Genomic DNA, 15,813 nt, shown 5'->3' with positions numbered 1-15,813 from the left:
GAAGAATGTGTTTCTCCTGCATGGCACCGGCCAGATCTGCATTTTCACACTCAAACTGAGCTGGGTGTGGTTGCTGAGGGCAGATGAAAATGCTGACACTGTGAAAACCCAACGAGTGTTGCAAAGCTTGGACTTGGCACAGGCTCAGCAGCGGTGATTCCCCTTTGAACTGCAGGTTTCCTGTACAGGTAGTTAATYAGGATGAGGTCATTCCAAGCTCGTGTGACAAACACTCTGTAAAATAATTGCCTGGATTGTATTTAAGAAKGAATACTGAAGGAATTTAAATGTTTTGCCTGTACCGTGTGTTAAATGTAATGTCAGTCTGCATTCTTGCAAAATTTAATGAGATTTTCTGAAATACCATCACTTCCTCAAGGCCTTTTCTGAGGTTAGTGGAGGATTGTATTCCCTGACTCTCCAAGGTCCTGCAAGACTTAATTGATAGGTGCAAAGCTACCTATTCCCCTCTCCTTTGCCTGGAGAAATCTGAATTCCTGTGTGTATGTGTGTGTGTGTGTCCTTTTCAACCTTCATTCCAGTCTCTCTGGGCTGACTAGTTTTACCAAGCTTCCATATCCACTCTAAGTATATGTGTGGGTGGCAAAATATTGTAATTGATGTAATAAAATAGGACTTCACATGTTTTGGAGATTTTGTTGGCTTTAAATCAAAGAAATTTAAAATGAGTCCTCCATTAATCTGTGTCATAGGGTCAGTTTGTGTGCATGGAACATCCTGGGGAAAGCTGGACCTGCATTGTTGGACAGTGCTGAGTGTCAGGAGGAAAAAATCAAATTGTCTCTTAGGAACATTCAGATCTTTGCTGTTGGCTTGTTAACTTTGCAGGGGATGAATGGGCACATTAGGGATTTAGATATGGGTGGCACAATGCCTCCCTCATGAATGATGATCTACTTTAAGCAGCTTTGTGGTATAAGGATGAGTGACTCCTAATTGTGAATTTTCATACGTCTTTCTGATGTCCTTCTTTTGCTGCTTTTGTACTTTTTGTAGCTTCTCATTTTTCCAGTCCAGTCATAAGAAGAGAGCTCTGTTGTAACACTGCCAGATCTTATTRCCATATTTTCCTCCTAGCAATAAGATTAAATGATAAATTTAATTCTAAAATTTATTTGTGTCAGCTATTTGGACAATATTTTGGCTTTTACTGAATAAAAGATATTTAGTGGATATAAGCCTGGAGAAGAGAGGGTTTCAGGGGCACGTTGTAGCCCCTTCCAGTTCCTAGAGGGGGCTTACAAGGAGGCTGGAGAGGGACTTTTCACAAGGTTATGGAGAGATTGGACAAAAGGGAATGGCCCTAAGCTGAAGGAGGRTAGGTGTAGATTGGATATTAGGAAGAAGTTCTTCCCTGGGAGSGKGGGGARGCCYKGGCACAGATTGCYCAGAGAAGCTGTGGCTGCCCCATCCTTGGAAATGTCCAAGGCCAAATTGGATGGAACTCGAGCAACCTGGGCTAGTGGAAGGTGTCCCTACCCATGGCAGGGAGCTGAAATAAGATGAGTTCTAAGATTTCTTTCAGCTCAAACCATTCTRTGATTCTGTCATAATTAAATTGCATTCCATGAGGCTTATAAAACCAGTGATTTTAAATCACATTCCTTGGAAATCCCGCTGCTATTGTTGCTACAGGCTCTGATGCTGAAAAGCATCACACTTGATCCTCTCCTTCAAGTTAAATTATATAATGATTTCCACTAGTAATTGTATATGTGAAGGCCTATAAAACTGGCTAGGGAATGAGAAAGGTGACATGTCTTTACAGTATAGTGTGTAGTACCTTTTTATTAGTTTCCATTCATATTGCATCGCTTTATTTTGGCTGAGTAATCTGCATTTCTGTGCTCCCAATCATAATAACGTATGAACACTGCACCAGCCTCATAAACAGGCAAAACTGAACTGTTGTACAGGTTATATCACTGAGCAGGAGCCACATCAAGCATCACAAATCCCTTAATGTTTGAAAAGTGGGTGCAAACCAAGTCCACCTGAAGCTGCCTGGTGCCACTCCTGTAGGGAATTATTTCAAATTGGACTGTTGAAGTCTCCATGGGGGCCATTCTTTCCACACTGAAAGAGAAAATGCATTTGTAAATTAAAGCAGCTGAAGAATTCTTGCTATATATTCTTCTGARTACCCAATTGTAAGACAATATGCCATCTCTCCACTCCCTGTGCATTCTGTAATTTAAAGCTTGGCAAAAGAAGTGTAAAAAACTCCAGCTGCTATGTGGAGAATATTGACATGATGGCATTTTGTCCAAGGTTGTTGGAAACCAAAGTCATGAGTGTGACAGAATCTTTATAAAAAACCCACTGGTATTTCAGATTTCCCACCAAAATGAACGAGTTACCAGCCACAAGTATTTACATACTGGATTCTGAGCTGCTCTTTGAGCAGGCCACTGCCTTCAGCTCTCAGGACACAGTGTGTCACCTCATCAGACAGAGGGTTGGTAAATGTGACCTCCACGTCGACAGGCTTGTGTACCACGGTTGGACCAAGGACCTACAGAGAAAAAACATCCTGCTCAACCACAGCATCAGTTTCACATCTTCCTTGTGCTTTTCTCTTTTCATTTCCACTGAAAAATCACTTGCCCTCTTAGGATCCCCKGGACAGGAAGGAACCAGGAATTAGTTCATGTGCATATTTTTGGGCAACAGAATTCAGCTTTGAATGAGCCATTCAGTGTGGCTGAGAAACAGCAAACTGCWGTAGAATCTACCCTTTAGTCCCTTTTTAAACTAGGTCAGTGCATGGTTTTATGTATAACACAGTATATGATAYTTGTCAGCATGAGAACAGAATGAGAATGTAAGTATTAGCTTGGCATGCTGGGGACATCTTGAGYTAAATCAGCTTTAACTAGGCTAAATGAAAGGTTTAGGATTGGAGAATATGGGAGGTGTGAGACAGAGGTGAATTGTGGTGTCTCAGAGAAAAGAATGCGAATTAGCARATAAACATATTCATTATCTTATTTTGGCTGAGGTAATGTGGAATTGGCATATCTGGTTGTCTTTGTAGATAATGTAATATTAGTTAACATAATCGAGAGGTCCATCAGCCTAATTGCATTTSTCTATTACTGTCTCCATGTTTATAGAGAAGTTTCAATCAGTAGAAACAGAAATGCTTCCTAAAACTTAATCACTGACTTGAAGAAATTTAATCCAGGTGCCTGCCCTAAATAAACTGACTTYGTTATTTGCATGGCACAGCACAGAGACTTTTTACCAAGTCTCACTAGAGCCTGATATTCAGAAATTGCCAGACCTGCAAAAAATCCACCCTTTTTAATCCTGTGTGTGACCTTGCTTTTCTTGTATGCTGCTGGCAGAGTGGTTTAGGACAGCTAATCTAGTCTGGAGACCCTGAAAGACTTCAAATTACCATATTCCCTGTATATTATTTACAGTGAGATGAGCAGATAGCAATTGTCCCCATTTAAATGTGCTGTYCAAAACCAGTTCAGCTCGTTTATGTGGATGTGATGGGCCATGCAAAGCCAGGTCTGCCCCTGGACAAACATAGTGCTGGATCTCTCCTGTAGACTTAGAACTGCTTTTTATTCATTGTACAACATTTGTCAGTCTAAACTGGAAATARAAAAAGCCTCCAGTTCTAATTAATCACCTGGGAAGATGTTGCAGGAGGTGAAAAAAGACGTTTTCCTGACATGGTTAAAGAACCTCCTTGAAYATTGGTAATAACAAGCCTCACAGCCACAGGCATTATCAGCTCGTCAGTGAAGATGTCTTTGCTAAAAATCAGTCTTCSTAAATAGGAAGATATTGATCAGGCTTTTCTAATAAAAGGGGAAATCTAAATATGGATGAGATTTCTTTGTCTGTCTGTATTCTTCTGCCTGTCCCTCCATAGGTAAACTTTCCTTGTAACTCTTGTAACACTGAGAACTTTTTCAATGCCATATTAACAAGCACTGACAAAAATATCACAGCACTGCTATGCCATGGAAAGATTTGCTTTTCTTTAGTGCATTTCATCTCACTTGTATCATATGACCCCTTCCTACAGCAATAAGATCCAATCACCCTCAGATGTGATTTCACTTCCCATACTCCTTCCATAAGGAATAGGCAGAGTAGAAATTGCAATTGTTTCCTCTCAACACATCTCTGAAGGGTCACAGAGGGTCACAGACTAGCTTTTACCTTGATGATGAGAAAAGGATCCTGAAGTACAATATCCTTCTCAACTAGGAGCGAGGCTCCCCGTTTGATTTGGCACACRGCAGTCACCAGGATCTTCCTGTCATCCATCAGATGGTTTTTGTACTGAGAATAGGAGATCTTGAAAGAAATCTGTTCCTCTGGAAGGGAAATGGAAACAGAATTTCCCTCTCTTTCCTGAATGCTAGCTATCTGCAAAATACCTGTTTTTTTTAAGGAGCAAAACTCTATCACCCTGGAGCTGCAAATTTGTGGCTGCTGACACCAATAGACAGGAAYGATGCTCATGGGTGACTTCTACTTACATTTACATGAAACACTAARTGATTAGGTACAGTTTGGTAGCTGGACAGACCCAAGGATAGATAATTTGGCAATCCCCTGAAGGTGWTTTTTTCATTATCTGAAGCTGGGCATTTATTGCTCCTTCCTTGCAAAGAGGRCAGAAGTGAGAAGGTGGGTTGGTTCAAATGCCCTTGCAGATGGACCTGTTCAGCCTCTGCCTTGCCAGTGAGGAAGGGAATGGATCTCAGTGCACTGAGAAAAGGAGCTTTTCTACTGYTGGAATGGGGAAAATAGTTCTAATGTGTTATGTATTAGCTTGAGAGGGTAGTTCTATTAATCTGTGCTACATGTCTCATTTTTCAGCACTGTCCCTATAAAAGCAGGACAAGGGACCACTCTCTGAAGTGGCACAGMTCTTCCTGCAGTTGGTGTTTGCTCTGCTGCTGCTGTGAAAATCGTAGGCTTGTCTTTTCCTCTTTAATCTGTCTTTATACTTTGCTTATGGGGATCTGGCAGCTCACTAATCTCCAGTGTATGTCTCTTAGTCGTTCTGTCTCTTACCAAAAATGTCATAATGGAGCACCAATAGTGGCTGTGATGGGTCAGAAAAAAGGTCACCCTGCTCAGTCCCCTTTTTGTCAGTGCCTGAAAGCAAATGCTTGAGACAGGGCAAATATGTGTATTTCTCTTCCCCTGGATAGCCTTGACCTCCAACTGTTTGCAGGCCATACCCTTCTTGAGCCATTCTTTATTTCCATGTGATTTGACCACAAACCAAAACTATGTCTTGTCCAGTAATAAAAGCTGTAATAAAATTAAAATTACCTTCTTCAGATCCAAGCTTGACAGACCTTTGCAACTGCAAAATCTCTGCCTTGGGTTTTCTGGTGTAGAGAATGGCTGAAGCCTTCAGTTTAACYTTTATGGTCTTGAAATCTGAGATCAAATTTCTGAGTGTCAGGGTGAGGGGGATGTCCTGGCCAATTACAGGAGATTCTTCAAGGATCAGTTTCCCTGAGATGGTGGGGGTTTGTGCAGAACGTGGTCTTGAAAATCTTCTTCTAGGTCTTGGAATTTTGGTTCTTTTCCCAGGTCTTCTCACACCAAGCAGCTTCAGTGCTTTCTTGTACACCTGCCTTTCTTTTGAGGATCCTGCTTTGAAAGATACCATGGTCAGAGATCTCATGCATGGACTGGATATWGGGCAGTGTGCCATGGTTGATCTCAGAAATTTAGGGAAGCTGAAAGGGCAAAGATTCTCAAGAGAAGAAGGTGAGGTCCAACATTAATGTGAATTTTGGCACAAAAGCAAATGAATGGACGTGGCCATGAAAGCTGGAAAGTAAAACCTGCACATCAGCTTCAGGTGGCTCTTCATGGGCASCTCTTAGAAGCTGTGGGCAGTACAAAGATAATTCCTGGGAAATCTTAGTTSTGTACAAGCTGGGGCAATTGCCATCTCCTCTGAAACTGAAGAGGGTGAAAAAACCCTTTTGCAGAAGTTCTCTCCAAACAGTTCTCCAGAATGGCTGTTGCTGCATGTCATAACTGAAATATTCTTTCCAGCTGGTCAGAACAGCTGGGACAAGAATGTTTTACCGAAATAGTTTCGACTCTGTATTGAATATATTAGTATTTCACCAAAGGCTATGAAGGCCATATTGTATCAATATCAGCAGATAAGGAGCCTTAAGACTTTGAAAATTCGCTATTACTTGCCTCTAGAAGAATTAAAGAAATCAGGTCAGTGCTCAGTCTAACAAAGGCCTACATTCTTTTCACATCTGATCATCTGTGGCAAAATTACTGTAATAAAGGATTTACCTTCTGGATATTTGTAATTATCAGTGACATCCACACGGGAGTTACTGCCCACTGCTTTGGTGCTGATAAATTTTCCAATCTTCCTGGTATCAGAAAAAATTCTCTCTTTTCTTTTCTTGCTATAGCGAATCCAAGTAACACAGTCAGCATTCACTGCTGCAAACACAAAKGGGCTGTCGTAATCCAGGTTCACATCCCCTTCTTTAATGGCTCTGGTGGAGGCAGGACCACACTGATAGATGCCTGTATTAGAGAAGTTAAACAACATAAATCCTCATGCTGACAGAAAGAGGGAGAGGCACTCTCTGCAAAAACACGTTTGGGAGAAGTTAAACAACATAAATCCTCATGCTGACAGCAAGAGGGAGAAGCACTCACTGCAAAGACACATTTGGGTCAAGTGCACTGTTTTCATGTCTGTGTAATATGGTAAGGGCATGTCCAGATATCCCACAAGCACTTTCTATCAAARGTGAGATTGCAGAGGAGGCTGTTAGGGAGAGCTAAAGGTTCTTATGATGTTCTCACTCTCCAAAGGCATGCAAAGCTGTCAGGTGAAAGGAGAGGAGAGGAGAGGAGAGGATGTGAGGGATGTGAGCTGAGTCAGAAGTACAGTCAGACTTARGAGATGAGAATCAACAGTGCTGTGTGTGCATTGAGATGAACCAGGGAACTAAATTTGTTAAACCTGGTAGTGGGGAGTGGACTGTGTGATGTTAGGAGCTAAAGACAAGCAAAAGTGAGATAAGGGAGGCAAATCCACATTTTGAAATTACAAAAAGGAAGAATTATTATGCTGGTCAGCAATCCAGAGGCTGACAGAAAAGCTCCCTACTGGAGACTGATGTGGATATTGCTTTTCTTGCACACCCAAATTAATGCTACATCTACAGGGAATATATAGAAGAGAATTCTTCTGACATTTCCATGATCTTTAGGAGTAATTATATCCGTAAGTTTTTGTATTTACAATAGTGTTACCTTTGCTTTTTTCCTGTGGTGTTGCATCTAGAACCTGCCATCCATCATAAAAAGAGCCAAGATCTCTTCTAATGAACCAGCTTTCATTCCAGACATGGAAATTCCTATAAGGGAGGTAGAATGCAGAATGCCTCATTCATATGATGCAAGAAATAACCCTAACTGAGTGAATGAAAAGTCCTCAGTGGAGACAGCAGCTGCTTTACTCCTTCCATGAGTACCTCTTTCCCCATTTTTGCCAGCTTTTTGTGTTTGGGTCTCTGAGAAATGTTTGGATGTTATGAAAAAGAAATGTTAAAAGGAAAACAATTCCTTACAGAGTCAATAATTCAATACTGGACATTCCAGAACAAAAAACCGAAGGTCAGGTGTGGGGTTTTRTATCTGGGAGCATGAGGTGGGGTGGTTTTTCAGGAGCATGATTCTACATCTTTTAATTATTGGGGAATATAATGGATGAAATACTAAAGAAATATGCATATTTACCACACACTGTCTTCAGTCAAGTCCAGGGTGTTTCCAGACATGTCAATGTACTTATCAATACTCAGATTTAGATTCTTGTCATGGGCAGAGTTGAAGTTTGTAATAACACGGGTTGGTATTCCCAAGCATCTCAGTACTGCAATAYAGAATACCACAAAAGTTCTTTAAAGCTCTTTTACAGACATTTAGAAAGTGTTTTTCTTGGTCAAACAGTCTTGTGTAGCYCTCAGAAATTTCCCTCCAGATATTATGCAAGTCACAGTCATTGTGCAATATTCCTTACAAGACACTTCCAACACTTCCACTGACATGACATTCTTAGGTGTCCTTTTCACTATTTATTTTAATCTTTGACTCTTCATTCTGTTCTCTCTCCCATTTTCTCTCTGTTTGCTCCTCTGTTTCTTGTTTCTTTTTCTTCTTACTGAGATGTACTTCTCAATTTTCCTTTGTATTTTCCCCAGAGAGACTCTTGTGTCTCAGGGCAGCTCTGACTGGATACTTCCAAGATGAAATGCTTTTCCTGACTTGCAACTCCCTTYACAGGTCCTCAGAATTGTGACTTGCTTTTGTGCCACCAGCAGGTAAGACACAGCACTAGAAAACTGGCACTAYGAGAAGATGGACTTAAAGAGCACTGCTTTTCTTTGAATTTTAGCTTTGAAACAGGAAGCCTGGCTCTTTTCACCAGCCCAGCCTGGAAAACCCCTTTGATTTTTGTGTGATTACTCACAAAGCTGGTGTGCATTATTACAACCTATAAACCGGAGAGATGAACCCTTCACTCAGAAATTCTTTACTCTCCATGTATGAAACAGCTTCCACATTGTTGTCCCAAAGTTCAGACTGCCCAATTGACAGTGAGCAGCCTCTCTGGTGTCATTTCCAGCCCTCCCTGTGTACCTGTGCAGGTGACTCCTGCAAAGACCCAGCACTGGCCGTAGCGGACGGGTCTGTACCTGGCCCGGTACCATTTCCKCAGGATGCTCACGCTCCCGCTCCATCGCAGGGGGTTCGTTCCTGAGCGGAACTTCCCACTCCACTTCCCTTCCACCACTCCTTTTTCATCRTTGCTGTTAACCTGAAAGAGTCCTTCTCATGAGAGAGTTAAAGTATTTACAGGAGAAGAGAGAGGGGAATAGTTAGAAGTGACCACTGTTCTCATTGACTGGGTGGTGGGACAGAGAATTCGAATCTTAGACAGAATTTTGTCTGCTCAAGTGTCACAGTTTGGATTAGATTGTAGTGTGATTCAAAACTGCCTTGTTTTCAGTACAAGTGATCCCAAATGTACTGACTGATACCTGTKTATGTTTTCTCTGTTTCATCTATTGATCTCACTTCTTGTGTGTCATTATACCGTTCGACTATACATTCAGTGCTGCTTCACATCCTCAAGTGATTTATATGGAAGCCTTGATCTTTTCTTTGAATGTGCATTTGTTGCAAATGTGCAGATAGCACTTACAGCTTGCCCAGACTTGTTGAATATGGTTGCATTTGTTTGTGCWCATCCATTGTAGAGCCCTGTTTAACTGTCATGTACCAACAGGATGCTGTAAGTTCTTTTWAAATTTATTTTTTGATTTATGTTGAAGATGAGAATGCCTAAAGTGAGTGCTGTCTAAAAGACTGGAAAATATATTTATAAAGGAGGAATCTCAGCCAAGGAATGGGATGAGGCATATATTATTTATATAATGGAAAGCTTTTCAGCTGCCTATTTGTGCATTTATATGTTTGTGAGGATGGGTGCTAAGAAGTTGTAACTATTTGTTGCAGGAAGTGCATAAAGGCCTCACTGAACAAATATCCCTTAAGTGAAAAATGCTGAATTCAGACATTAAATGCAGCTATACCAGCACCTATTTACCAAAATATTTCATGCTTCTCTTGGTGTTTGAAAAACCTAGCAAGTGATTTCAGAATAGACAAAGGCTTTCCAAATTAGTGAAAAGATCTAATGGACTGAAAATCTGTTAGGAAAATACATCTGAAGTTCAATGTTTCTTAATAAAAATATGCTTTCAGTCATGAGCAAACTCTTAGAAAGAAGAATGAATTWCCATTTTACCTGTTTTGTAGCTATTTTCTGCTTAGCTACACCTATAAAAGATTGAGGAATTCACACTCAAGCCAAGCCTGAGTGTGAATTGGGGTATTTTTGGTAGGTGCCTTTACAGCTGGAGCTGCTGGGTGACGTTACCATGGCACTGATAACCCTGCTCACATAGACAGGGCTGTTCCTCTTGGACACATCCACTGCTGGATCCTCRCGGTGGTTCAGGCTCCGGTCCAGGATAGCCAGAGAGATATCAAGGATGTCCTCCTCAAACTGAAATCAAAACAAGCAWTGTGTTAGAGKCTARTTKCATAAGTAAACCCAAGGATAAGCTCCCCACCTATTTTTCTTCTCTGAGCGTGAGAGGAAGATGCTGGGAATAGAGGCATTTYCTGTGCTGTTACARAAAATTGGGCCAAGAGGGAAACATRAGCATTAGGCTGCCAACTCTCTGTAGTATTTTAAAGATGTCTGTRAGCACAGTGTGGGGCCATGGCCACTGGCATTCACCAGAACATTATATGGCCTGGTGGCACAGACAGACCAGTGCAGGTCGGGCTCAGCAGAGGTCACACCTTCCCACATCCTGCCATGCCCCCTTCTGTTATGAAATCTTTCCTCTCATGGGCTGCCTCCACCTCATATCAGGTGATCTAAACCGAAAGAAACCCACAGAAACAATTATTGGGGATTAGGGTCAAAGGGACTTTGCGTTGGCCCAAGTGCAGGGCTGGATGGATGTGGATAGGAGAGGSTGGCCCTTGACCTCTGAGACAGAAAGGAACTCTGGCCCTGTTTCATTAATTAGTGTAAAAGCAGCCACAGTGATCAGCAACTGCTGGTGCAGCTGAAGTGGCCAGGGATGGTTCTGGCTGGCCTGAGGAGCTGCAGGATGGCTGCATGACTGCACAAGGGCTGCAGCTCTCACTGTGTTTGCAGCAGTTACTTGGAGGGCMAAAATAATTTTCAAAAACTCCAACTTGAGTTGTTTCTGTTGAGAAGATGTGGGATATCCTTCTTGTGTCTTCTGCCCCTTTACTGAACAGATTGTGTAAATATTCACATGCATTGGCTTTACAATACCCAGTGGCTTTCTTTGCACTCTACAAGGGTCAAAAAGCAAGTAAAGTTTTACCAGCTTGTGAAATAGGCAAAAGAAAACTAAAATTATKTGTTTCTTTTATTTTTGTATTAGCACATGCCAGACAGGGAAAATGATTCTGATGCTGCTGTAATGTGCTGACAAGTGAGACACGTATCTGCAAGAAAATCTAAAGTGAGTGAGGAATATTGACCTCTTGTACTGTGAGATAATGTTTTTTTTCTCCTCTAGAACCTGGTTATCCACAACTATTTTTTTGAAAGTTCTGGCAGGGGTGATGCTKCTTACCTGTCCATAGTTCCAAGCTTCTGGTTGAATATCTTTTTCCAGTCCCTGAAATATKATTCCACTGTCATTCAGAACATACTCCTGTCGCTCCTTTTCGTTAGCCATGTAGACATCATCATCTACAAGCAGAATGAGACATGAAGGCTGGAAGGAAATTGTTTTGCTGCAACTGAAAATCTCAAATGGAGGGCAGTTCTAGGGAACAGGTGAGACTGCCCATACATTCAGGCTTAGGACTCTCTGCTACCAGTCTAGAATAATTCAGAGATTGAGTAAAATCAGCATGCAATTCCTTTCAGGGGAAGTGACTGTGTWTCTGTCCCTTCAGCGAGCTCAGTATGGGTCTTATTTGTAGATGTTACTTGTTTTACAACTGACTGCAAGAATCAGAGGGAAGAAATGCTAGAATAAATATTTGGAATATTTCTTGCCTCTGATTTCTCATCTTACAAAATGATGTTTGGGTCTTTGATGCCTTGTAGGACTGAAGAAGGGATAAAACTCATTCCTTGATGCTGAGCAAAAACCACAACTTTCTGTAGCTGTGATAGTCAGGTACAGGCTTTATTGTGACAGCCAGATTTCCTGCCTGAGATAATGAGTTATTTGAAGGATGTGATACCTCAGAGCATACCTGGACACCAGGGATTGAAGAGTAGCACAAACTGGCCCAGGGCTTTGGAGAAGACCCTGTTCCCAGCAAGGACCTGCAGTTTGAGTTTGTATCGCCCGATGACGGCATCGGCTGGGCTGAGGATGGTGAAGTTCAGGCAGCGAGGCTCGCTGGGCTCYTGGGCTGCACTCCAGCCACTGGTACCCTCCTCAGAAAGGGTAAATGTGGCCTTGGTCTGCTGGGATTCTGCTGGAGATGGTCCTGCCAGAGAGAATGGATGGATGGGGGATGGTGGTTTATGGGAGGTAGAGGTGAATTGTGTTCAGGGAGCAGAATGAAGGTAACGTGAAGGATTTCAGGGATCCTTGGGAGCAGAGATACAGCCTGGCTTTTGGAATGAGGATGGCTCCTGCCTTTCTTTTAATTATTACCTKAACTATCTCTTGCCTTAAGGTATAGATCAAACTTTAAAATGGGAACTCCTATGCCTAAAAGGAGAATGAATCCTGAGYGAAACAGGGCAAAGCTTAATTTTTCAAGAATGGGCCATGTAGACCTGTAAGACACAAGTATTTTTGAGCTGGAAAAACCAGGGTTTGAGATGAGTGCCATGGAGAGWTTACCTGTGCTTGCAATAAAGGTGAAGTTGTCCCAGGATTGCACTGTTTTGAGGTTCAGAGAGATGCTGAAGGGCTGCCCTCTCCTCAAGATTACTTCYGAGCTGTTGTAATCAGAGGTGTGGTGTTCAGCTTTATTTAGTTTGGATTGCCAGTTGACTTTTCCTATTTTTAGGGCTAGGAAGACACAAGACATGTTAATTAAAAACATTTTCCTTCAGACCTTCACACCTTTTCATTGTGTCTAATGTACTAATTTTATTGTATTTATATATAGTTGGCATTGTGTGCTGTTGGAAAAAAGAAAAATCCATGGTTATTAAAAAGTCAAAAAAAAGCCAGGAGGTTAGATGAACAGCAAAAATATCTTTTCTGTAGGGTTCTTTCAGAACGAGCGAAAACATCCAAAAATTCAAAATTCAGAGAATTAATCTTTGATTTAAACAAAAAAAAAATCAAAATATTTTGAATTTAGATAAGACTTTGTTGAAATCTGAAGTAACTGCTCCATTCCTCATGTTTGTGCTCTTTTTCTGTGGTGATATCTTGTTCCCATAACGTTTTGCAGATTTGCAGAAAGCAATATTGAAACTCATCATCAAGTGCAAGGCTGATTCTGGAAACCCTGCCTGACAGAYGATGACTAGAAGGTTAACTATCTTCAGTGTGGAACTTGCTTGTTATCTTCTCACGTATCTTGTATCTCAATTAATTTACAGTCTTGTAGCTTGAAGCTGRGTGTTATTTCACCCTCTGTTGGAAAATGATTACAAGCAGAGGAGTGGCATATCTCGAGGCAGTGCTATGGGTTGCTCTATTGTATCATGATAGGTTGCCCAATGTCGAAAATGGGGCACTGAAGCTCAGATTACAAAAGCTTCAAACTTTCTCTTTCCTTGATAAATTAAAAAACCTCCACAACAACAACAAAGAAAAACAAAGCAGAAAAAATAGATTCCCTATGAAAACAGGTGTTTGGAAAGTGCCCTTTCCCAGTGTGATATTCCAAAGGAGTTTTAGGTGAAGAAAACTTCCTGTTCTGACTTGAGCTGTACAGAGTAATGGTGCTGTAAACAACATTTCCATCATTTCACTGAACCAAGAAAGAGGCTCGTATGTGACAGAATCCATAGGGTTCTACTTTTATGATAGAGAGGGTGAGATTTGAGTTTTCTGCTGCATTTGCAGCATGGAATTATATTCTGTGAAGTCTTAATGAAGGCATAATTGTACTCAGTTTTCAGCTTTTTGGAAGAAATGTGCATTTTCAAGGCTGMAGTAAAGGCCTGGAGCAGGTGACTTTCCTGTCTGTGAGAATAAGCATGTGTGAGTGTTTTTAGTTAAGGGTCTTGCTTCAGATGTGTCACCTGGAGACAAAAATTCCGTTGGTGGAATGTGTGATGTTTGARTCACGTGGTGTAAAATGCCTCGAAAGCGTCTCGCTTGCATCATCACTTCATTTTCCTGCCTTAAACACGTTTAATTGAAAGGGACCTACAGAAAGAATCATTCCTAATATCAAGTCCTCTAATTTAAGAGTGACTTAGAAGGTGTTTCTGAAGGGCACTTGGGGTCAGGGTTTGGGAAGGAGTTTGTTTGCCTTGCTGCACTTTATCCATGTTTATCCTGAATGCCCAGGGAGCCCCACGTGCTGGGAGCTGTGCAGGGATGCAGGAAACTCAGAGCATTTTGCCCATCTGCAAATAAAAATGTCATGCATAGAGGATTTAATGGCAACCAGCCATGGGCTTGATATTAATCAGACTCTGATGTTTAAGGACCTAAACAATTCTGCTGAAAACTTTCAGAGTGGAATTTCACAGGCAAACATAACAATGTCCAACAGARGAAGAGGAGAATAGTCAAAGAAGGAAAGATAAAGAAGGCAGTGAACAGCATTGGGTTGCTCTAACAATTTGCTGCATTWATAGTTGGATTTGCCTTGCAAAGTTCAGGGTTACACAGGCATTTCTAGAGAATATGTGCAGGAGATCAGAAAAAATAAAGTTCTATATATGGGGCAAGAACACTGTAAAGCTTGATGCCAGTCTTTTGTCCATGTGAACCTCAAATTTATCCTTGTTTTGATCTTCACAGTTTCAATTTTTTTTTTTTTTTTTTTTTTTTTTTTTTTTTTTTTTTTTTTTTTTTTTTTTTACTTCTTTCAGTGTTTGTTAGGAAAACTTATTTTCTCTAATTCTGTCAGTGTGCAATTGGCCAAACTTCTAAAAATTCTTTGCGATGTCTACCCTGCAATGGACAGAATTGGGAGCATGCTGAGAAGGAAAAGCCTGGTGGTCACTGCTGAAGATGCTGATCGTGGAGCACACAGGGTTCTCTTTGCCTTTTGATGAAAGTTGAAGCTGCCACAGGAAAACATCTCGAGGCTGAACTGCAGACAGAGTCTGTGTGTGTGTGTTCCATGACATATGTCTAACTAGAGATCTTTGCAGTCAGCATGAGGGTGAGGACAGAGAGTGCAATCCCACTCAGATAAGCAGCACCCGGGCTGACAGAGCCCCTCTTGGGAGTCCAGAGGCCACCCAGGGACCTTCTGAGGCCAGAATTCATTTGTTCTTAGAGCCTGAGATTTCCTTGCAGCAGTTTGATGCTCCAGTCAGTAGCCAACAGTGATTAAATGGCTGCAGAAGCACTGAATAGAGCAGTTAATTGATACCCTAGAAAAATATTTTCTTTCTCTACTTTTCTGCATTACTGGAAGAAAAATAGCTTCAAGAAGCATGATAATAAAAGAAAAAAGAAAATCAGATCTAGCAGAATAACCCGTAAATGCATTTAACCTAAAAAGGCTATGTTGCTGAGAGACAACTAGATGTAAATTTATATCGTTTCCTCAGCAAATATTGCTCATCTGGATTGGAAGAGTGATGTCTGGAGCCATCAGGTTGGATGAACTTACCCGCCATAAGGATTCTCTCTTCTTTTCCACACTTGTGCGTAGCTYAGGCTATGGTTACAAAAGTGTGCAAGAACATTCTAAGTCCTCTTCCACCAGCACCAGTAATGAAAGGCTCAGGACTGGACTTGGCTACATAGGCTGGAGTTTATACAAGCTGGGTGTGACCTGTGGTTGGTGGTTACTGTTTTTGTAGTGATATCCTACGTGAGCATCCACTGATGACTGCTTTAATTGCACAATCTTGAGGCCAATTATCCTTATGTAAAACTGGTGAATGACTGAGGAAAGATGGTAATCAGAATTCTGGTGTTTTAGAGAGGAAAGCATCCCAAACTTGATCTAATGAAGGAAATATTAACTTAAGTAGGGAGAAGCAACTTAATTTGGGATGTTTTGGGTTTGTGTCGGTTT

General features: G+C 41.3%; 1 protein-coding gene across 1 annotated transcript; it reads right to left on the bottom strand.

Moving 5' to 3' along the window:
- Positions 1-1,791: 1,791 nt before the first annotated feature.
- On the bottom strand, positions 1,792-15,564 carry LOC130573482 (protein-glutamine gamma-glutamyltransferase 6-like). The gene is given in 13 exon segments (XM_057365929.1): positions 1,792-2,097; positions 2,403-2,536; positions 4,207-4,364; positions 5,335-5,661; positions 6,334-6,576; positions 7,315-7,418; positions 7,801-7,936; positions 8,704-8,881; positions 10,007-10,135; positions 11,253-11,371; positions 11,887-12,126; positions 12,489-12,659; positions 15,403-15,564. Coding segments are annotated over 13 exon segments (2,169 nt in total). The 5' UTR covers positions 15,479-15,564; the 3' UTR covers positions 1,792-1,943.
- Between the last annotated feature and the right edge of the window lie 249 nt (positions 15,565-15,813).

Source organism: Malurus melanocephalus, unplaced genomic scaffold (assembly GCF_030028575.1).
Source record: "Malurus melanocephalus ecotype Western Australia unplaced genomic scaffold, MMel_1.1 scaffold_59, whole genome shotgun sequence".
Taxonomy (NCBI): Eukaryota; Metazoa; Chordata; class Aves; order Passeriformes; family Maluridae; genus Malurus; species Malurus melanocephalus.
This window is presented reverse-complemented; position numbering and strand designations above follow the sequence as displayed.